This window comes from Dendrobates tinctorius, unplaced genomic scaffold (genome assembly GCF_039654945.1).
Source record: "Dendrobates tinctorius isolate UK_male_01 unplaced genomic scaffold, ASM3965494v1 ptg000265l, whole genome shotgun sequence".
Classification (NCBI taxonomy): domain Eukaryota; kingdom Metazoa; phylum Chordata; class Amphibia; order Anura; family Dendrobatidae; genus Dendrobates; species Dendrobates tinctorius.
This window is the reverse complement of record NW_027361932.1, coordinates 9,093,856-9,118,256: the sequence shown is the minus strand read 5'-3', so window position 1 is coordinate 9,118,256 and position 24,401 is coordinate 9,093,856. Positions and strand designations below refer to the sequence as shown.

The following is a 24,401-nucleotide window of genomic DNA, read 5'->3' as shown; positions in this document are numbered from 1 at the left end:
GTTAAATAATGCTAAATTTCCTTTCATACTGCTGGCTTGTGGAAAAAAAAAAAAGGCTGGAGTATTCATTTGTGTAAAAAATACTGTTGCGTTCACACTACATTCTCAACATTTAGACCCTGACGGTAGATACGCCATTATTAATTGCTCCATAAATGGATCTAAGTATACTATTGCAACCGTTTACGCCCCCAACTCTGGTCAGATCAGCTTTTTGTGGAGGTTTCTTTCCAAGCTTTCATCCGTTAAAGAGGGTAAGCAAATAATCTGCGGGGATTTTAACATGGTAATGTCCAGCACTCTGGATTGCTCCAATACTGCTGTAAAGGGGAAGGAGATGAGCACAATAATTTCAGAAAGGCATCTCCATGATATATGGAGATACCAACATGCAAATGAGAGGGACTACACATTCTTCTCGCCTCGGTTCACCTCTTACAGCAGATTGGACTACTTTCTGGTTGATAGCTCACTTATTATGGATTGCTCAGATTCAAAAATTGGACTTTTAGCTTGGTCGGACCACGCCCCCATATACCTGACAGTTCAGGAGCAAAACCGCGCGCCTGTTTTTACCCGGTGGCGCATGACTGACTCCCTCCTAGCCTGTAGACAAATCTCTGAGGAGTTGCAGGCCGACCTCGCAGAGTTTTTTAACTTTAATGATAACAAGGAGGTGACAAGGAAACGCTTTGGTCTGCACACAAGGCCTATATTAGGGGGTCATTCATCAAAATTGCCACTAGGGAGAAAAGGAGGCGTCAGGCAACTTACAAAGCTCTACTGTCCCACATAGTACTTTTGGAAGCCCACAATAAATCTGCCCCAAACTTGTCGACATCTGACGAACTCAGGAAACTAAGAACACAGCTCCGCCAGGTGTTGATGGCAGACTATGAGAAAAACTTAAGATCCCTCAAACAGCGGTACTATGTGATGGGTGACAGGGCGGGTGCCTTACTAGCCAGGAGGGTTAAAAAACGAGAAATGCAAAATAAAATTGAATACCTCGTGACGGGTTCTAATGCCACAATACGCAACCCAACGGAAATAGCCAACGCATTCGCTGACTTTTACCAGTCTCTCTACAACCTTAAAAATGACCCCACTGCCCCAAAGCCTACCCAAACGGCAATTAATTCCTTCTTAAACAATATTAATCTTCCTCGGTTATCTGCAGTACAGCTGGAGCAACTAAATTCTCCTTTTTCTCTGGAAGAGGTTCGCCAGGCGGTGACCACAGCCAAAAGAAATTCAGCTCCAGGCCCAGACGGCCTCACTAACTCCTATTATAGGCAATTCACTGAAACCCTGTCTCCTTTCCTCCTGAGACTTTTCTCCTCTTGGCGAGCCACAGCAGATATTTCACCAAATAATCTAGAGGCCATTATAACTACCCTGCCAAAACCAGGAAAACCCCCTATTTCACCGGGAAACTTCAGGCCAATATCCCTCCTAAACTGCGACTTAAAATTGTACGCCAAAATAATCTCAGCTAGAATACATAAAGTTCTTCCATCACCGATTTCCCCGGATCAAGTGGGGTTTGTGGCGGGGAGGCAGGCGAAGGATGGGACGAGACGTATGCTGGATCTGATTGCGGTGGCTGAGGGGAGGAAAATCCCCAGTGTATTCCTGTCCCTGGACGCAGAGAAGGCGTTCGACAGGGTGCACTGGGGATATCTGAAATCTGTTCTGGCCAAGTTTGGTTTCAAAGGCCCCATACTTAATGCCATAATGGCACTGTACTCTAACCCTAACGCCAAAGTTCTGGCATCCGGATTTATATCTCGGAGTTTTGAATTAACCAATGGGACACGCCAGGGGTGTCCGCTCTCCCCTATCATCTATGCCCTTGCTATAGAGCCTCTGGCGCAGACTATCCGTGAATGCCCTCGGATCTCGGGGATTCGAGTGGGGAGTATAAATCATGTGGTCAGTCTATATGCAGATGACGTGATTTTATCTTGCACTAATGTAGAGGTGTCCCTACAACACGTAATGGAGATCCTGTCCTCCTTCGCTCAAGTCTCGTATTACAAGCTTAATATTACCAAGTCCTTAATTTTTCCGCTCTTCTTGCCAGCCTCTACCAGAGCCACTCTTTCTCATCTTTACCCTTTCAAATGGGAAGACGAGGGAATCCCCTACCTGGGTATTATACTGGCCCCGCTACACTCCGTGATCCGGAAAAATCTGCTGACCCTGCACACTTCATTGGATAAAGAACTTACTCGCCTTTCTCTTCTCCCGCTCTCTTGGGTGGCGAGAATGCAGACTTTTAAAATGATCTGTCTCCCAAAAATTATCTACTTACTTCGGTGCCTGCCCCTAACAATTCCGCAACGGTATCTCACCAAAATTCATTCGCTAATGAGTAAATTTATATGGGCTGGGAAAAAACCTAAAATAGCCGAGATGTATGCATGCCCCGTTCAGTGGTGGAGGAATGGGTATTCCTAATATTCTAACATATCACAGAGCTGCTATCCTGGAACCGGCTCGAGATTGGTGGAAGAATGATTCAGACTTGAGATGGTTACAGATTGAGTACACCTGGGCACAGGCCCACTCCCCTAAACAATTCATAGACTCCCTGCTCCTAACCCCTTCGCCCCCCGGCGATCTTCTACCCACCACAGCAGCTCTAAAGAAAGCTTGGTCCTTATGGAGCAAGCCAGTGTCACAGGCTCTAGGTCCCAGCCTTCCCCTTAGATCGCTGGAAGCCTTCATTCCGAATTTGAATCTTGCCGCCTGGACACGTGGAGGTCCAATTACCCTAGCAGATCTCTATAGAGAAGGCGTCCAACTCCCGTACTCAGAAATGTGTGTTAAATTTAACCTCCCCCGACACAGTTTATTCCAGTTTTTTCAAATACGTCACTTCCTTCAGTCCGCTCCTCACCTGCCGGTTCCCACAACAGCCGACCACGCTGCAATTAAAAAATTCTTTCAAAATAGCAAAATCAAAGGCCTTTCATACATCCATAACCTGCTAAACTCCCCGGAACCGGACAAACAATTGCCGTATATGCTCAAATGGGAAAAAGATCTAGCCTCTCAGCTTCCGTCGCAAGAATGGTTCGCGGCCTCAAAATGGATCCACAAATTCTCTTCATGTCTCAATCACATAGAGCAATTAAAAAAGGTTCATCTGCGGTGGTACAACTCCCCTACTAAACTGGCTTCTTTTTCCCCACATGTCACCTTTGTGCTGGAGGGGATGCAACCACAGGGGCACCTTGTGTCATATGTGGTGGTTTTGCCCTAAGCTATCTAACTTCTGGCAGGAGGTGTTCAATCTAATCCATGAGGTTACTAGTCTCCGTCTTTCCCCAAACCCAACCTTAGCGGTGCTACACATTGGCCTAGATGGGATCCCGGATCTTTTAAAAAATATCATTTCTCACATTCTCATAGCCGGCAGGTACTGTGTGGCATACAAGTGGAGGTCGGTGAGCCCCCCTACAAAAACAGAACTAATTGAGAGGACCAACCTACACTGGCTATACGAAACCAACTTGACCCCCAATCTAGAGAAGAGAACGGTGAGACTTAAACAATGGCATCCGTGGGCCACTTCCCTTTATGCAACGGCCCTCCCCCAGATACAGACACCTACACCATAAATAAATTGATTGTGCCTAAGAATGCCATGCATGTAGAGCTGCTTCCCCTTCCCCCTCCCCCCTCTCCCCGCTTCTATGTTCAAGTTGTTGTTGGAAGGGGTATTTAATGTCCCAGATTGATATTCTAATAATGGCTCGAGGTTATTCCACCTCTTGCTACTCATTGCTCCTGTTCTTGATGTTTTTGTATGAGAAGTTTGTATTTTTTCTGAAAACTCAATAAAAACCTTTATGATAAAAAAAAAATGCTTTTTCCCAGACATGGATTACAGCGTGGGACAGAATGACGGACATAGTTTTTTTTATTTTTGTTTTATTACAGGAGACAATGGCTTCAATGGAAAGGGCGATGACGTGAGTATGGTTTAATTTAGTATTATTAAAGGAGTGTCATTCTTTCAATTAAAGGACTTTATTTTGGCTGTGTGTTTATTTACAATATAACTATAGGATTAGTAATGGATAGGTGTTTTATAGATGCTTCTCCATTACTAAGGCGTGGCCTTGATCTCACCGGACAAGGTGACATTAACCCCACAAATATGAACCCCACCGCTACAGGGCAAGTGGGAAGAGCTAGGAAAAGCACCAGAATTGGCGCATCTAATAGATACACCTTTTCTGGGCAGATGCGGACTGCTGTTTTTCAGCTGGGAGGGGCAATATCAATGGCCCCTTACGAGCCTGAGAATAAAAGCCCCCAGCTGTCTGCTTTAGCAAGGCTGGTTGTCAAAAATGGCCAGACCCCACATGGCTTTTAATTCTTTAAATAATTTTAAAAAAACAGCATGGGGACACCTTTATTCTTGATAACCTACCTTGATAACTCTGACAGTTGAGGGTTGCAGCTCCCAGCTGTCAGTTTTGTCTGGCGGGTTATCAAAAATATAGGGGAACCCACGCTGTTTTTTTTCTTTTTAAATTAATTTAGAGCACAGGCATCGGACATTCCTGCTCTCGCTGTTATTAGCAGCAGCAAAAAGCTGATGGGAGCAGTAGTCCAGTGACCGGAGGAAAACTTTATACCTCTCATCACAGCTGCCGTCTCACGCTGTCATTTGACAGCATGGGAACCGCGGTTGTCTGACCGGAGGTAATGATTTCACCGACGACCAGAAGCGGTGTTTGCTGTGCTGTCATGTACATGACAGCGCGGCAAACATTGAATGTTTTTGCCCCCCATTCAAGTGAATGGGGTCCGGGTACTGTTCTGGTACCCAAACTTTTTATTTTTAACTGTTCAGCCGAACCTGATCATCACGGGGTCCGCCCAACTCTAAACAGAACTGCACTGCGCAGCTCCATTCATTGTGTAGAGCCCACTATCGGGTACTGCAGAACAGATCCTATTGAGTGCACTGCACAGCTCCATTCAAATTGTTTAGGCTGCTGCGTGGTTCTGTTCAGCTGCGGGATTCTGTTCAGGGGAATAGCAAATGTTTTGCAGTATCTGGAAGCAGCCATTACACACTGAATAAAGCTGTGTACTGCACTAAATGGGCATTGTTCTAGCAGCAGGGACTAGACATTGAATGGAGCAGTAAAGTGAACTGAATAGGAGCTGTTCTGCAGGACCCGGCAGTGGCCACAATACATTGAATGGAGCTGTGCAGTGCAGTAAATAGGAACTGTTCTGCAGTAGCCAACAGTGATCACTACATTTTGAATAGAGCAAGCAATGCAGATTCCATCAATGTGTTTTCATTTGGCTGCCACCGTAGCCTATAGCAGCTGATAGGTGGGGCTGCCGGAAGTCAGACACCCACCTGATCCATTATCTTAATTGCCAACAAGCATCCTACTAAACTCCACCAAAGGAACCTTTTGGCAAGCCAAATATGTTTACTCTGATGGCAGGACCCTAGATGCCATGACATTGTCAAACCCACTTTTCTGGAGGGGACACGTCTCTCTGTGAAACTGTTTAAATGCTGCAATCACTAGTGACCAATGGCATAAATTCTGAGTGATATCCGTGCTGCTCTAGTGGGAGGCCAGCAGTCAATTACAGCCAGGGTTCCACAGTGATTGAACAGGTACAGCTTCATCTTCTATGGCTAAGTGATATTGATGAAGTGCATGTATGGCATCCTGCCGGATAGGGGATTTATATGGAATTCATATGGCTCCAAAATATCCCCTCATACAGTTATCTCCCCCTAATGCAAGCCTTACGGTTGGAGGCTACTAGTGGTGCACTTCTATATAGTATTTTATGCAGAAAAGTATTTTGAACTTTGTGAAGAACATTATTTTGTCTTGGTAAAACGAACCTCTTTTCCAGTGTTTTCTATGGCATGTACAGTGTGCTCATCCACAAGACTGGCCTTCAGATTAAAATATTTCACTTTCCTGTTTAAAAAAAAAAACGCAAACAAGTGGATGGAAAAATGTAATTACCTATTACAAGAACTTATTACAATTAACCACTGAGACAGAATATAACAATGATACAGCAATCAATAATATATAATAATAATCTTTATTTATATAGCGCCAACATATTCCGCAGCGCTTTACAGTTTAACAGTTTCAAAACACAAGTCATAAGTAACAACGTTAACAATACAATAATTGAAGCAAAATAAGATGAAATGAGATGACCCTGCTCGTGAGAGCTTACAATCTACAATGAGGTGGGGGAGATACAAAGTACAGGTGTGTATTTACAATTGTGTATTTACAATGAAGGTCCAGCCATCTTGAGGGAGTGAAGGATGGATGGAGATAGTGAATGGGCTACACAAGCACACTTACACAGAGAATTACTTTGATCAGTGAACGTGATAGGCCGCTCTGAACAAGTGTGTTTTGAGGGAGCGCCTAAAACTATGCAAATTGTGGATAGTCCTGATTTCTTGGGGTAGAGCATTCCAGAGGATAGGAGCAGCACGGGAGAAGTCTTGGAGTCGGGAGTGGGAGGTACGGATTAGTGCAGAGGTTAGTCGAAAGTCGTTTGCAGAGCGCAGCGATCGGCTAGGCCGATAGACAGAAATGAGGGAAGAAATGTAAGGGGGTGCTGCACTGTGGAGAGCTTTGTGGGTGAGAACAAGTACTTTGAATTGGATCCTATAATGAATGGGCAGCCAATGTAAGGACTGGCGAAGAGCGGATGCGTGCGAGTACCGATTAGCCAGATGGACGATCCTGGCCGCTGCATTAAGTATGGACTGGAGGGGGGATAGTCGAGTGACGGGGAGGCCAATTAATAGAGCATTGCAGTAATCCAGGCGGGAGTGGATCAATGCAACAGTGAGGGTTTTTGTTGTTTCCATAGTGAGAAAAGGGCGGATTCTAGAGATGTTCTTTAGGTGTAAGCGGCAAGAGCGGGCAAGAGATTGTATATGGGATGTGAAGGAGAGATTGGTGTCAAACAAAACACCCAGACAGCGTGCCTGCTGCCGGGGTGTTATTGTGGTACCTTCGTCGGAGAGGGAAATGTCAGATTTAGGGAGGTTAGTAGACGGCGGGAGCAGAAGAAGTTCAGTTTTAGAGAGGTTGAGTTTCAGATAGAGAGTGGACATGATATTAGAGACTGCGGACAGACAGTCACTGGCGTTCTGTAGTACAGCGGGGGTGAGGTCGGGGGAAGATGTGTATAGTTGTGTGTCATCAGCATAAAGATGGTACTGAAAGCCAAATCTGCTGATGGTCTGTCCAATTGGGGCTGTGTAGAGAGAGAAAAGAAGGGGACCAAGGACTGAGCCCTGAGGTACGCCAACAGCAAGAGAAAGAGGAGATGACGTGGAGCCAGAGGACAAAACACTGAAGGAGCGGTCAGAGAGATAGGAAGAGAACCAGGAGAGAGCAGTGTCCTTAATGCCTAGTGATTGGAGCCTAGGGAGTAGGAGATGGTGGTCAACAGTATCGAAAGCTGCAGATAGGTCAAGAAGAATGAGCAGAGAGTGGTCACCGTTACGTTTTGCTGTCAGAAGGTCATTGGTCACTGTGATGAGTGCAGTTTCAGTCGAATATAAGGGGCGGAAGCCAGACTGTGAAGGGTCTAGAAGGGAGTGAGTGGAGAGGTAACGGGTAAGGCGGGAGTAAACTAGGCGTTCCAAAAGTTTAGAGATGAAGGGGAGATGGGAGACTGGTCTGTAGTTGTTTGTGCAGGATGGGTCGAGAGCAGGTTTCTTTAGTAATGGAGTAACAATGGCGTGTTTGAAGGAGGATGGGAAAATGCCCGAGGAGAGGGAGAGATTAAAGATTGTTGTTAGGTGGGCTGTGACGACTGGAGAGAGAGACTGGAGGAGATGTGAGGGCATGGGGTCGGTAGTGCATGTAGTCGGACGAGAAGAAGAGAGGAGTCTGGAGACGACTTCTTCTGTGATGGGATCAAATGTGGAAAGTGAGCCAGGGGAGATGCAGGAAGGGATGGGAGTCACAGCACTTGGTGGTTGGGAGCAGATTTCTTGACGGATATTATCTATTTTTTCTGTAAAGTGGGAGGCCAGGTCATCAGCACAAATGTCTGTGATAGGGGCTTGTGCTTTTGGCCTGAGGAGGGAGTGAAAAGTGTCAAAAAGTTTCTTGGGGTTGTTGGCTAGTGAGGAGATCAGGGTCGTGAAGTAGGTCTGTTTGGCAAGGTGAAGGGCAGCGTTATAGGTTCTTAACATAAATTTGAAGTGGATGAAGTCTTCTGGTGTGCGGGTTTTTCTCCATAGGCGTTCAGCACTCCTGGAGCATCGCTGGAGAAGTTGAGTTTGCGATGTGAGCCAGGGCTGTTTTACTCTGTGTTTGGAGGTTCTGAGGGTGAGGGGAGCTACTTGGTCAAGGGTGCTTCTGAGAGTGTCATTGTAGTGATGAACAGCCAGATTAGGACAGGAAAGAGAGGAGATTGGGGACAGTGATGAGTGTAGGGAATCTGAAAGTGTCTGAGGGTTAATGGCTTGTAGATTTCTGAATGTGTGATAGGTAGGAGTGTGCTGAGGTGGATGAGGATTTGTGAGCGTGAAGGAGAGAATGTTGTGGTCAGAGAGTGGAAGTGGTGAGTTATTTAGGTGGGAGATTGAACAGAGCCGGCAGAAGACCAGATCAAGGGTGTTACCGTCCTTATGTGTCTCAGAGATTGAATGCTGTGAGAGGCCTAGAGAGGTGGTTAGTGATAGAAGCTGGGATGCAGATGTGGAAGTAGGGCTGTTAATGGGGATGTTGAAGTCTCCCAGGATGAGGGTTGGTAGTTCTGAGGACATGAAGTGCGGCAGCCAGGCTGAAAAATGGTCAAGGAAGTGGGTGGGAGAGCCTGGGGGCCGGTATATGACCGCTACCCTGAGGGAGAGGGGACGGAAGAGCCTGATGGTGTGGACCTCAAAAGAAGGGAATAAGAGTGATGGAACTGTGGGGATGACCTGGAAAGTGCATTGTGGGGACAGGAGTATGCCGACTCCACCACCATGTCTGTTTGTGGGTCTCGGGGAGTGAGAGAATTCTAAGCCACCGTAGGAAATGGCAGCAGGAGAGACAGTGTCAGAATCCTGAATCCAGGTTTCAGTGAGGGCCAACAGATTAAGAGAGTTGTTCAGAAAGTAGTTGTGTAGGAAAGGAAGCTTGTTACAAGCAGACCGTGGATTCCAGAGGGCACAATTAAAAGATGTAGATGAGGGAGAGCAAGTAATGTTAATAAGATTATTATGGTTTCGATATGAGGTAGGGTAGGGATTGAGGTTGGGGGATGGTGGACCAGGGTTGGGGGAGATGTCCCCTGAAATCAGTAGGAGTAGGAAGATAAAGAGCAGATAGTTGTTGGAATTGTAAGTGGTTTTTTTCTGTGATGTGTTTGGGCAAGATGGGCTGAGGTTTCTCAGGAAGGTGAGGAGTGCGTGGGAGCTGTACACGGGAAAGGGAAGTATAGAGGGGCTGATGTGTAAGAGTCGTGATGGAGGGGGGATAGGGTGGTGAATGTGGATGGCAAGGGAACACAGGAGGATATAAATAAAGCACATGGTTAAAGGGGAGAGCAAAGTGTGGGTTACATGACTCCTGCCCTGACTAACTGCCATGTATAACTGCCGTTTTGCTGGATGCTTAGCTTCTGTGATGCTTTGCTTATGGGATGCTTGCGTGCTGTACCCCACACTGCGTGCTTCCCCTTAGCAACTACTACATATATAGGCCACACTACAGGGTCAGGAGTGAGGGATTGTGGGAGCTGGTTGGGTATAATTTGGCAGCTGGGGCCAGCACACCAGGGGATGGTTAGATGATCAAAGGCACTAGACCAAGATGTGTCAATATGCTATAGCACCTTCCACCTGATAAGATCTAGAAAGGCCCCAGTCACAGATCTAAAGCAGTAAGTATTACATACAGTGCAACAAATGAATTATACCGAAGCTTTAGCAAGCACATTAAAATATGAAGCAAAATGGTAAAGCAGCAGAAGTATGGAGTTGTACCATTTGGATATATAGCAGCAGAGAATAGAGGCAGCAGAGGTGGGAAGTTGTATCATTCAGGCTGCTTGCTAGCAGTGAATGGAGTAAACACATGCAGGGTGGCTCAGTTGATTACCCAACTGTACAGAAGAAACAAAAGGAAAAGAATATATAGCATGAGGAGTCAATTTACCATAATAGCAAGTGGTACAGAGATCTGAAGCTCAGAAATCACAATTTTCATTGAATTAAGGTAATTTCCCATGGCTAATATTGATGGTATATCAATACGGTATCTCATCGATGTCGGATTAGTCGCAATCTAACAAGCTGTAATGGGCTAAATTTCAGCTTCACTGCTATGCATGTCCCTGGTATCAGAGTTACCTGGACTTAAATTCTTAATACCCCTGGCCATTCTGCATTTCAAGGGAACCTGTCAGGTCAGATAAAACTATTAACCTGCAGACTAATGGATTATGAAAGTGTCCAGCCACTGTACCGCAATATATCAGTGCAGAGCCAGCACGCCTGTATGACCAAGCTGATGGCTCCCAGGAGAAATAAAGCTCGTTTTCTCCTGGGTGTCGCACTTTCAGTACAGTGGCGACACATTCATAACGCTATTAACCTGCAGATTAATCCTATATGTGCAGTTATCAAACAGGACAGGTTCCCTGCAAAAAGTCTTTTTGCCAAGAGATTTTTTTTTTATTTTTTCAGTATTCAGTGCAGGCACACTGTGTCAGATCCTCTTTAATAAGTACAGCTATCCTGAGCCTCAGCATACAAGTCTCAAATAAACATTAAATGGGTATTCTCAAGTCTGAAATTTATCCTCTACCTGTGGGCTATGGGAAAACTTCCCAATCCCTGGTGTCTGACCTCTGGACCCCCCACTAAGACCACATTCACATGTCCAGTATTTGGTTAGTATATCACAAACATGGCCAAAATTTACAGAAAATGAAGTATTTCTCCAAGGAAATTATTGCAATTATACATGTTTTGTTATCATGCTTATTTCCTTTGTGTGTGTTGGAACAACACAAAAAAAACAAAAGAAAAAAAGGCAAGTTGGCCATCATTTACACACAAAAGTCCAAAAATGAGTTGGACAAAATTGTTGGCACCCTCAACTTCATAATTGGCTGCACAACCTTTGGAATAAATAACTACAATCAATCGCTTCCTATAACCATTAACAAGCTTCTTACATCTCTCAGCTCAAATTTTGGGCCACTCTACTTTTGCAAATTACTCCAGGTGTCTCATATATGAAGGGTGCCATCTCTTGATAGATCCGGACTCATTGCTGGCCACTTCAGAACTCTCCAGCGCTCTGGTTCCATCCATTTCTGGGTGCTTCTTGACGTATTTTTGGGGTCTTTGTCCTGCTAGAAGACCCATGATCTAGGATGCAATCCCAGCTTTCTGACACTGGGCACTACATTACGACCTAAAATCCTTTGGTAATTGTCATATTTCATCATGCCTTGCACACAGTCTAGGCAGCTAGTGCCAGAGGCAGCAAAACAACCCCAAAACATCTTTGAAGCGTCACCATATTTGACTGTAGGTACTGTGCTCTTTTGTGTGCAGGCGCCATTCAATTTTCAGTAAACAGTAGAATGAAGTGATTTACCATATAGCTTTATCTTGGCATCATTTGTCCACAAGATGCTTTTCCAGGAGGATTTTGGCTTACTCACGTACATTTTGTCAAACTGCAATCTAGCTTTTTACTGTCTCTGTCAGCAGTGTGATCCTGTTGGGTCTCCTGCCATTTCATTCAAATGTTGATAGTTTGCGCTGACACAGATGCACTCTGAGCCTGCAGGACAGATTGAATTTCTTTGGAACTTGATTGGGGCTGCTTTTCCACCATATGGACTATCCTGTGTTGCAATATTCCATCAATCTTTCGCTGTCGTCCACGTCCAGGGAGATTAGCTACAGTGCCGTGGGTTGTAAACTTCTTGATTATGTTGCGCACCATGGCCAAAGGAACATCAAGATCTCAAGATGCAAAAGATTGAGTCAACTTCTCCCAGTTTTACTTCGAGTTACCGTATTTTTCGCTTTATGAGATGCACTTTTATGATCCCAAAAATTAGGGGGAAAATAGGGGTGCATCTTATAAACCGAACACTGTTCTTACCGATCCTGCGGGCCCAGAGCTGGAGGTGTTACAGTGGTGGTACGGCAGCAAGCGGTGGTCCTGCGGATGTTGGTTCGTCGGCGAGTGGTGGTCCTGCAATGGTGGTACGGCGCAGCAAGCGGTCGTCCTGTGATGGTGCTACGGTGGCCCTGTGGCGGCAGCCTCGATAATGTCACCGCTGGTCAATGATGATGCTCATTTACCAGTGGTTTTCAGTCGAGACGGTCGCATCTTGGCACCATCCAGGTTAAAAACTGTTTATTCCCTATACATGGATTAAGGCGTGGGACAGAATGACGGACAAGTATGGTATATTGTTGTTTTTTTATTTTGCTTTTAGTACAGGAAAAAGAGGGCTACGCTGGAATTAGGCATTTAAATAAAAATGGAAAACCGTGTTTAGTGTTATTTCAAATAAAGGACTTTTTTCTTGCTGTGTCTTTATTTAACATACAACTATAGGATTAGTAATGGATAGGTGTCAGGTGTCTTATAGACGCCTCTCCATTATTAAGCCGTGGGCTTGATGTCACCTGACAATACGAAGGTGACATCAACCCCACAAATATGAACCCCACTTGCCACCGCTACAGGACAAGTGGGAAGAGCTGGGCAAAGCGACAGAATTGGTGAATCTAATAGATGTGCATTTTCCGGGCAGCTGTGGTCTGCTATTTTTAGGCGGGGGGGGGGGGGGGGCATATATCAATGGCCCCTTACCAGCCTGAGAATACCAGCCCCCAGGCCCCCAGCTGTGAGCTTTAGCATAGTTGGTTGTAAAAAATAGGGGGGGATCCCACGCCGTTTTTTTAAATTATTTATTTAAATAATTAATTTTTAAAAAAGCGTGGAAACCCCTCTATTCTTGATAACCAACCTTGCTTAAGCTGACGGTTGCAGCCCCCAGCTGTGAGTTTTACCTGGCTGGTGATAGAAAATACGGAGGAACCGTTATACTGATTACAAAGATACCTGGTGATGAAATCCGTCTTGTGATTGCTGTTTAATCTATATTTTCAGTTTTGAGTTAGAGATGCTCGTGCTCTGGGGCTACCTGTAGGGGGTCTTCATGTGGCGCTCTGATTAGCTATTCATAATGCAGACTGCTGACAGGTCACTGATCCCTCACTGATCTGCCCCCTAGTTTACATAATGAATATGTGTACATACTGCAAAAAGAAAAAACCTTCTGCAGGCAGGTGCAGACCGTGGTACCTGCGCTGCAGAATAATTGCATGTGTACTGTGTTAATAAATGTGGTGGAGGTTATCCTGATTGTAAAAAAAAAATCCATTTGAAAATGGCGCCCGCCGTGGCTACTCAGTAGCAGCTATCAGTGTATATAGAGGTGATCTGATAGCTGCTATTGTGGGTTTTTTTTTACCTTAATAGAGGGTTCCAACAATTTTGTCCATGTGGTGTTAATGTGTGAACCTGGCTATTTAACTCTTTACATGCCATAATAACTGCACATGTAAAGACTTAGAAAGATCTCTCCCCGTGTCTGGCCATTGGATTGCAGGGTGGTCTAATTGGCAGACTTAGTAATGCACTGTATAAAGCACTACACGCTAAAGGTTCCTTGTGCAACTACTGAGTATTGTAAAACATAAATATTAAAAAAACATATTTGGGAACGCCACATTCATTACTATAACTATTAAAATCTTTCACTATTTATCTTAGTCAAGGAACACTGCAAAAAATTAATAAAAACAATGAAAGAATTGCTTGATAAAATCAAAAAGTTGCATGCACCGCAAAGCAATAAAAATTAAAGTTCCTTACGCACAGGCCCAAATTCGGTCTGTTCTCGAGGGGTTAAAAGGACTGCAAATATAAAATACAAAAAAAAAAATTTTCTGAGACACTTGCATAAAGAAAAAAGTCACTTACTTTTCCTGCAGCTGAACTCTGTGGCCCCAGTTCAGTGATCTCACATAATTTTGAACAGCTTGTGCCATTTTGGACCTAAATTCAATTAAAAATAGTATTTTTTATACACACAACTCTAACAATAAAGCAGATAAAGTATACTAGTATTAGAATAGTTCATATACTGTGCCTTACATTTCAAGTAGCGATAGTGTCTTATACATCTTTGTCCACAAGAGGGCGATGTTATACCACATCTCTTGGCACAGAACTAAAGCAATTGTCACTAGTGTTGAGCATTCCGATACCGCAAGTATCGGGTATCGGCCGATACTTGCTGTATCGGAATTCCGATACCGACTTCCGATATTTTTTCAATATCGGAATTCGGCATCGGAATCGGAAGTTCAAAGTTGATTGACAGACTGACGTCATCATGATGCGCGGTGTGTGCGCATCATGATGCGCCGTCATTTCGGGCCTTCCGGGGGTCTCTGCCGGCCTGCCGGGGGGCTGTGCCGGCCTGCCGGGGGGCTGTGTGGACTGCCCGGGGTCTGTACCGGCCTGCCGGGGGGCTGTGCCGGCCTGCCGGTGGTCTGTGCACCCTGTGGGGGTCTGTACCGGCCTGCCGGGGGGCTGTGCCGGCCTGCCGGGGGGCTGTGCACCCTGTGGGGGTCTGTACCGGCCTGCCGGGGGGCTGTGCTGATGTCCGGGGGTCTGTGCAAGCATCGTCCGATGGGACTACAAGTCCCATCGGGCGATGCCTGCTACCATGACAGTGATTGACACATTAGCCAATGATGGGACAGTAGTAGTCCCATCATCCGGCTAATGTGTTAAATGTTAAAAAAAAAAAAAAATACTACATACATACTACATGCTACATACATACTACATATATACTACATACATACTACATGCTACATACATACTACATGCATGCTACATACATACTACATGCTACATACATACTACATATATACTACATACATACTACATACATACATGCTACATACATACTACATGCATGCTACATACATACTACATGCATGCTACATACATACTACATGCATGCTACATACATACTACATGCTACATACATACTACATGCTACATACATACTACATATATACTACATACATACTACATACATACTACATACATACTACATACATGCTACATACATACTGCATGCTACATACATACTACATACATACTACATACATACTACATGCATGCTACATACTACATGCATGCTACATACATACTACATGCATGCTACATGCATGCTACATACATACCACATACATACTACATACATACTACATACTACATATATACTACATGCATGCTACATACATACTACATGCTACATACATACCACATACATACTACATACATGCTACATACTACATACATACTACATGCATGCTACATACATACTACATGCATGCTACATACATACTACATGCCACATACATACTACATACATACTACATGCTACATACATACTACATATATACTACATACATGCTACATACATACTACATGCTACATACATACTACATACATACTACATGCTACATACATACCACATACATACTACATACATGCTACATACATACTACATGCTACATACATACTACATACATACTGCATGCTACATGCATGCTACATACATACTACATACATACTACATGCTACATACATACCACATATATACTACATACATACAATACATTCATACAATACATACATAGACATACAGTACATATAACATAGAGTAACATACTTACCAATACTTGTCACATTGTTCCCCGAAGCCATTGTCTTTTCCGGAATAAATATTAACATAACAAACCACAAAAATACTCACCCACGATCCGAAGCAGTCCACGAGTGTGTCCCACGACGATCTTGGGTAGAGAACTGCAGCATCAGATGATGCTGCCGTTCTCTACGGGCTGCAGGAATCCAATGACGGAAGGTAGGTATCCTTCCGCACTGTATTCCTCCGCCACTTAAAAAAAAAAAAGTCCCTAGTCTAACTTTATGCCATTGCTGCGTGGGAAATTCCCACACAGCAATGGCATAAAGTGAGACTAGGGACTTTTTTTTTTTTTTTTAAGTGGCGGAGGAATACAGTGCGGAAGGATACCTACCTTCCGTCATTGGATTCCTGCAGCCCGTAGAGAACGGCAGCAACAGCTGATGCTGCAGTTCTCTACCCAAGATCGTCGTGGGACACACTCGTGGACTGCTTCGGATCGTGGGTGAGTATTTTTGTGGTTTGTTATGTTAATATTTATTCCGTAGACGACAATGGCTTCGGGGAACAATGTGACAAGTATTGGTAAGTATGTTACTCTATGTTATATGTACTGTATGTATGTATTGTATGTAGTATGTATGTAGTATATATGTGGTATGTATGTAGCATGTAGTATGTATGTAGTATGTATGTAGCATGCATGTAGCATGCAGTATGTATGTAGCATGCAGTTAGTATATATGTAGTATGTATGTGGTATGTATGTAGCATGTAGTATGTATGTAGCATGCATGTAGTATATATGTAGTATGTATGTAGCATGTAGTATGTAGCATGCATGTAGTATGTATGTAGCATGCATGTAGTATGTATGTAGTATGTATGTAGCATGCATGTAGTATGTATGTAGTATGTATGTAGCATGTAGTATGTATATGGTATGTATGTAGCATGTAGTATGTATGTAGCATGCATGTAGTATATATGTAGTATGTATGTTGCATGTAGTATTTATGTAGTATGAATGTAGCATGTATGTAGTATGTAGTATGAATGTAGCATGTATGTAGTATGCATGTTGTATGTATGTAGCATGCATGTAGTATGCATGTAGTATATATGTGGTATGTATGTAGCATGCATGTAGTATACATGTAGTATGTATGTTGCATGTAGTATTTATGTAGTATGAATGTAGCATGTATGTAGTATGTAGTATGAATGTAGCATGTATGTAGTATGCATGTTGTATGTATGTAGCATGTAATTTTTTTTTTTTTTTTTTAACATTTAACACATTAGCCGGATGATGGGACTACTACTGTCCCATCATTGGCTAATGTGTCAATCACTGTCATGGTAGCAGGCATCGCCCGATGGGACTTGTAGTCCCATCGGACAATGCCTGCACAGACCCCCGGAGCCTGCACAGCCCCCCGGCAGGCCGGCACAGCCCCCCGGCAGGCCGGCACAGACCACCGGAGCCTGCACAGACCCCCTGGCAGGCCGGCACAGCCCCCCGAAAGGCCCGTACAGACCCCAGAGAGGCTGTACAAGGGCAGGAAAGGGTTTTTCTTATTCCGATACCGGAAGTCCCATAGACTTGAATGGGACTTCCGGTATCGGAATCGGCGATACCGATACTTTTTTTAAAGATCGGCCGATACCATCCGATACGATACTTTGAAGTATCGGACGGTATCGCTCAACTCTAATTGTCACATCTCATTTACATAAGCCCATGTTTCCACCAAATGAGAGTTGTTGGTGCAGTCCCGAATTGGGATTTCACATGAGGATGTTTTTTAAAACGACATAAATTGGGGAAAAGGGTTTATTTAAAAGGGTTGTCCAGTCTAAAATGACAAGTCGGCAGTCACTCTATGTGACTGCAAACTAGTGACTCTTTCCAGCACATGAACTACGCACTGTGAGTATTCGCCGGCATCAACGGCCGGAATGGTGGCCATGTGATATGCATAGTCCGGCCCAAAACCCGACTAGACTGTTTCCGGCGTGCTCAATACAAGTGTACTGCATGAGGCCGGAAACAGTCTAGTCGGGGTCTGCTGGGAGTGTGCGTATCGCATGCTTGTGGTCACATCACCTTTGTTCCCAGCACTGACACCGGTGAAACCTCACAGCGCGCAGTTCGTGTGCTGGAAGGATTCACTAGTCAGCCGTCACATAGAGTGACTGGAGACTTTTTAGACCGGACAACCCCTTTAAGAGCAAGTGGGAATAAATGTTGAATATGTTCATGAGGTTTGAACTATGCAGGATTACAATTTAATATTCTCATATATGATTTTCAATATGTGTAAGAAATTATCATTACAGTGTTAAGATAAAGGGCCTTACCAGTCATGTTGTGCTGGATGTGGGATTTGCCAGCCATAATGGGGAGCATCTTTCAGGGCGACTCCTAACAGCGCTGCCTGGTGCATCAGCTTTTTGGGAATGCAGCCAACATTCACACACGTCCCTCCAATACCCCATTTGGTTCCTTGAAGTAGAATCAAGTAAAAATAGTTGCAGAGCAATATATCATCAATATTCACATCAAACAGACATTCCTCTACAATGTAATGCTGGCTGCGCCCGGCCAAACCGCATTTTCGTCCCACGAACACAACCATTATTACGATACTGGGGCCAAAATGGGGTGACATTATTACAGTATGGTGGCAAGAAAATGGAACATTATTAGTGTGGGGCAATTGAGGGACTTTATCACTGTATTCGGTCAGCTGGGGGACCTTGTTACTGTATGGCCAGTCGGAAGACATTGTTGTATAAAGCCAACTGGGGAACATAGTTATTGTGTGGGGATCAAAATGGGGAACATTTTTGGGGATATAATTACTGTAGGAAGCCTATTGGGGGACATTACGCATGTATAGGGTCAATAGGAAGATATTATTGGGGGTGGGGGGGCAGTATGGAGGACACTAGTACTCCGTAATGGGTCCTGTTTATAACATTTCTATAGCGGCCCATACAGTATTACTAATTTATGGAGCCACAATATTCGACCTTCAAACTGTATTGAAACATAAAAGTTGAACGTGATTAATGTACTGGGCAGAAAAGGTGTATGTTACTAATGTACTGTTGAAACTGGAGAGGAGCCATTATTGTAGTATTTCAGCACAACTTTTAGAATGTATGGGGGAAATTTTACTATTGTACAGGGGACATAGGCGTTAACATCGGGGCCATAAAGGTGGATATTGCTACTATCAAAGGGTCATAAAGTGAGACATCACGACTGGAAAATGTTTTATTTTTGGGAATACTTTAACTGTGGGGGAGGGAGGTACTTCTATTGTGTAGAAAACCAGGGAGGCAATATGGCACTTTACTAATTCATCTGGTGCACTGTAGGAAAGAGGGGGAAGGAGATGGGGACAGGTGCAGAGATCCTCACTGCGCAGGCGCCAGAGTCCCAGCCCCGCAGTGTGAATACATGATAACACACTGCGGGGCGGGATCTGGGGCCTCCGCGATATCCTTATGTGACACCCCAGAGTCCGGTTGTCACAGTGACATTACCTCCCTCTAATGGGTAAAGTCATGCTTGGAGGCAGAAAGGGACCCCATGCCAGGCAGTATAGATTTAATCACAATTTCCTGCTGCAGGTCAGAAAAGGGAGATGCCTTATAAATTCTGGTCAGCAGAGGGGGTTGGAGAGTCAGCTAGAAATCAGCTGAGGGGGTTGTCATGGATTGGAAACGAAACAGCTGTGAGCTGTGAGGAAAAAATGATGACAGTTAAACGTGAGGTAAAAAGATCTTTCTGGAAGATCCTGTCAGATGCAGACAGGGAACTGATCTGTGAGGAGGGAAAGGACAAGATCAGAGACTGAGAGACTCTAGGAAAGCTAAAATACTGCATATAGCAGACCCCTGAGTGAAGCGTTAATAGAAGAAAAGGGACATCAGAGTCCTAGGCTGACAGGAGCTGTAAGTCCTGATAGCCGAATCTGAAAGTACAGGGGATTGTAAATTCCTGTGCACATTGATCACCTGAGGGCATGGCAGCGGATAAGGAGCCCGGGGCCACGGTGAAGAGAACGGTACCCGTGGAATATGCTCACGCTGACAGCCGTACAGGTTAGTGAAACCATCATGAATAGAGGGTCGCAGCATAGTTATATACAGAGGAGACCCACACACAAAGCGCAGAAAGGAAGGTCCTAAATCCCCACCTGGCAAGGTGGATCCCCTGAATGCTTCCAGGCGAGCCGGACTCATTCCATCACCTGTATGTGGTACTTCGGACTGCAACCTATTACCAGTAAAAGGTAAAGAAACTGCACCTCTCTGTCTTTCTCTCATTTATCTGCACCCCAACGTTTACAGCCACTTTTACTATTTATTTAACAACTTTGCCCTGGGACTACAGTCCTACCTGTGGAGGGCTACATCATCATAGCTGCACCCAACATCCATCCCAGAGGAACAACACCGCAGCGCTGGTCACCTCTGACTAGAATACCACAGGTGGAGTCATGTATTTCACCATCTAATAACTTTATTTTCATTTTTAATACATAAATACCACACAACTTTCCCCTATTTTATTACTGGATGCCTCTGGGCCACGGAACGTCGCCGCCGCCGTGACACCGTCCCCCATGAGTCGACGGGCCCGGTACCGAGTACCCCCAAGCCCCGCGGGGGGCTCCACTTACATCACCTGATATAAGTTCCCGGGCAGCGCGACCCTGCACTCAGTTGCACTTTGGTCTCTTTGTAATGCATTTGTCATATATGTGGTTGTGTAACTTTTTTCTAGTAATCTTTGTCAATAGATTTTATATTATTTTGTGAGTATCAATAAATAATAATGGAATTTTATAGATGTATATAGACTCCTTTTTTTCTTTGCTTGTTTCTATATATATATATATATATATATATATATATATATATATATATATATATATATATATATATATATATTGGAGTTTTCCATGGGCTGATGCCTGCAGGCGGTGTCTAGTACTAAGTAGTCACCGTTGTTTGTGATGATTTTTGCTACTGGGATTTTGTATCATTCACAGAAAGTAACATGTTCCCAATAGGTTGAATGCATAAAACATGTTAAAGTATACACTGTACATACATATTTTAAGTTAAATTAAGAAATTAGTCATACCTTTAGGTGATGGTGCTACATAATCAAATACTGCAACTCGTTTTCCAAATTGAGCAGCTGAGAATAAAAACACTGGTTGTGAGAGCAACAAGGATACCGGCAATCCTACGAATGTTTCCACTGCGTGACAGCAAGCAGAGATGCTTACAATAGAATTAAAACAGAACATGCAGAAAAAGGTTGAATAACCTGTTACCAATAGGCTTTTAGTACAAGTTTAATAATTAATAGGCTGTATTCACATGTAGAGGATACTGAATAAATTTCCAAATTGGGGAGACCCCCCCAAAAAAAACCCTCACTAGAAGAACATAACACTTAACTTTAATTAATAGAAATAAAAGTTAAGTATATACAAAGGGTATAAAACGTTTTGCCCCTAATCTGTCTCTGAAGTCTGCTGTTATTTTATGCAGTGTACCTGCTAATTTATATTTATAACGTGTGTAGCACCCGGGATGCTAATACATATTGGCAGAATAGGACAACAAATGTTAGCAACAGCGTCCTCCCAACATGTTTCACCACGCTAGCGGCGTCATCAGGGGATGGGACATAGGTTTAATGACTAAGCCTATGTCCCATCCCCTGATGACGCCGCTAGCGTGGTGAAACATGTTGGGGGGACACTGTTGCTAACATTTGTTGTCCTATTCTGCCAATATGTATTAGCATCCCGGGTGCTACACACGTTATAAATATAAATTAGCAGGTACACTGCATAAAATAACAGCAGACAATAGAGACAGATTAGTGACAAAATGTTTTATATCCTTTGTATATACTTCATTTTAATTAATAGAAATAAAAGAACCATTTTATGGTCTTCTAGTGAGGGTTTTTTGGGGGTTCTCCCCAATTTGGAAATTATATGTATATATCCCTCCAAAGAACATTTCAGTTCCGCCACTATTTTTGCTATAGGACACTGAACAGAAAAACAGAATCAGTGCCAACTCCAATCCTATCTGAACAGTGATATTATTGCTTGTCAGATTTACAAGCCTATAGAGAAAATCTGTGCACAAGTTTGTATGTTGGGATGACATAGCCTGTCCTCAAGAATGCAAAGTGGTGCTTCAAAGTTTGTGAACCCTTCAGATATTCCATATTTCTTCTGCATACATTTGACTTAAAACCATATCAACGTTTCATACAAATCCTAAAAGTAAATTAAAAAAAAAAAAATCAAACAGGTGTCAAAAATATAAGACTTCCTTCCATTTTTTATTGAGGAAAAGCCTCTTGGATTAGCAGATAATTAAAACTGAAGTTAGACTCTGACATTTTCAGTCCTTTAAATGACAATCATTTGTGAGTGGGCAGCTTGATTTATTTAAAGAGAAGGGATCTTACAACAGGAATTTCTAAAGACCTCAGAAGATCTGTTGGTGCTCGTAAGGCTGCAAAAGGCTACTAAACCATCTTGAAATGGTTTGGACTCCACATATACACAGTTATATAGCGTAAAAATAAAGGAAATTCCAGACTATTATTACCCTCCCCAAGAGTGGTCAGCCAACAAAGATCACTCCAAGAGAAAGGTGTATAAAAGTTTGCGAGATTACAAAGAAACCTTAGGTAACTTCTAAGCAACCAAAGTCCAGACCATAATCCTATAGAAATGTTGTGGAAGGACCTGAATCAAGAATTTCATGCGAGAAAACCTACGAACATATCAGAGTTAATGCTGTTTTGTAGGGAGGAATGGGCTACAATTCCTCCAAGCTGATGTGCAGTTTTAACCAAGAATTACCAAAAACATTTAGATGCAATTATTGCTGCACAAGGGGGTCACTCCAAATACTAAAAGCAAATGTTCCCATTCTTTTGCCTCTCACGGACAGGATATGGATATTTTCCTCAATAAAATAAAAATTAAAGCAAAACATTGTTGACTCACTTGTTTGATTTTGTTCACTCTATCTTAGAAATGTAAAAATCTGATGTAATTTTATGTAAAATGTATGACGAAATATGGAAAATTCTAAAGAGTTCACAAACTTTCAAACACCACTGTAAATCAGGTCAAAGTGAGCAGGTCATGTACAGTTTGACTTGTTTGCACAGCTGCCTCACTTTCCTGATTACAGACAGCTAATGTGTATATCGTGAGGAGTTTTTTTTTCTTTTTAATAAGAACTGAACATCAGCTTGGACAAATAAACACAGCTTTAAAAAAAGTACAGAAGTCAATTAATATGGTAGTAGTGATGGTTTAACAGGCAAAAACAACTTCACTGGTTCCCCTTAAGAAATTAAATACAGTCATGGCCAAAAGTGTTGGCACCCTTGAAATTGTTTCAGAAAATGATGTACTTCTAGAAAATCCTTACAATTACACGTTTGTCTGTATTGGAACAACACACAAAAAAAGGCAAATTGGGCATAATGTCACACAATTAGATACACGTTTATTTCCTTTGTGTGTATTGGAAGACTACAAAAAAAACAGAGAAAGAAAGGCAAATTAGACAATTTCACACAAAACCTCCAAAATCAGCCAGATAAAATTGTTGACACCTTTCCAAAATTGTGGGTAAACAACTTTGCTTCAAGCATGTGATGCTCGTTCAAACTCACCTGTGGCAAGAAACAGGTGAGGACAATATGAAAATCAAACCTGAAATCAGGTAAAAAGGGGAGAAGTTGACTCAATCTTTTCATTGTGTGTGCTACGCTATGCATGGAGAACAAAAAGAGAACTGTCTGAGGACTGCAGAATCAAAATTATTGAAAAATATCAATAATCTCAAGGTTACAAGTCCATTTCCAGAGATCTTGATGATTCTTTTTCCATGGTGCACAATATAATCAAGAAGTTTGCAACCCATGTCACTCTACCTAATCTCCATGCATGTGGATGGCAGAGAAAGCGCAGGAAAGCCCGGATGGTGGATAAGCAGCCCCACTCAAGTTCCAAAGAAATTCTAGCTGTCCTGCAGACAGAGAGAGATGCATTTTTCAGCACCAAAGCTCAGGTCCCCATTGATATCAATAGGGTAAGGCTTGTTTCACACTAGTGTATGGAGGATCTGTGGAGGGATGCAGACTTCCTCCGTGAAGCTCCACCCACGGCCGCACATCCTCCGGTCAGCTCCGCCTCCGTCGGCATGCAGACTGCATACACTATCATTAGCATTAGGTACGCAGGCCATGCCGATGTATGCGGATGCCTCCGCATCCATCGTTTTGATGGTGCGGCGACCTGCAACGAACGCAACATGTTGCATTTTGGTGCGGTCACCGCACCATCAAAACGACAGATGCGGAGGCATCCGCATACATCGGCACGGCTTGGGAACCTAATGCTAAAGATAGGGTATGCAGGCCGCATGCCAGAGATGACCGGAGGAGGTGCGGTCGTGGGCGGAGGCGGAAGTCCGCAACCCCTCCGCAGCTCCTCCATACGCTAGTGTGAAACTAG

At 43.6% G+C, this 24,401-nt stretch overlaps 1 protein-coding gene across 2 annotated transcripts in view; it reads right to left on the bottom strand.

The window, feature by feature from the left end:
• The window catches only part of TXNRD2 (thioredoxin reductase 2), a 177,407-nt gene that overhangs the window by 134,398 nt on the left and 18,608 nt on the right, over positions 1-24,401 (bottom strand). For both annotated transcript variants that reach the window (XM_073559079.1, XM_073559078.1), the window contains exons 3-6: positions 20,975-21,031; positions 18,172-18,316; positions 14,061-14,135; positions 5,903-5,981 (exon numbers count right to left, since the gene is read on the bottom strand). In XM_073559079.1, coding sequence (XP_073415180.1) covers positions 5,903-5,981; positions 14,061-14,135; positions 18,172-18,257 — 240 coding nt within the window. In that variant the 5' untranslated portion in view covers positions 18,258-18,316; positions 20,975-21,031. The remainder of the gene's footprint in view (positions 1-5,902; positions 5,982-14,060; positions 14,136-18,171; positions 18,317-20,974; positions 21,032-24,401) is intronic.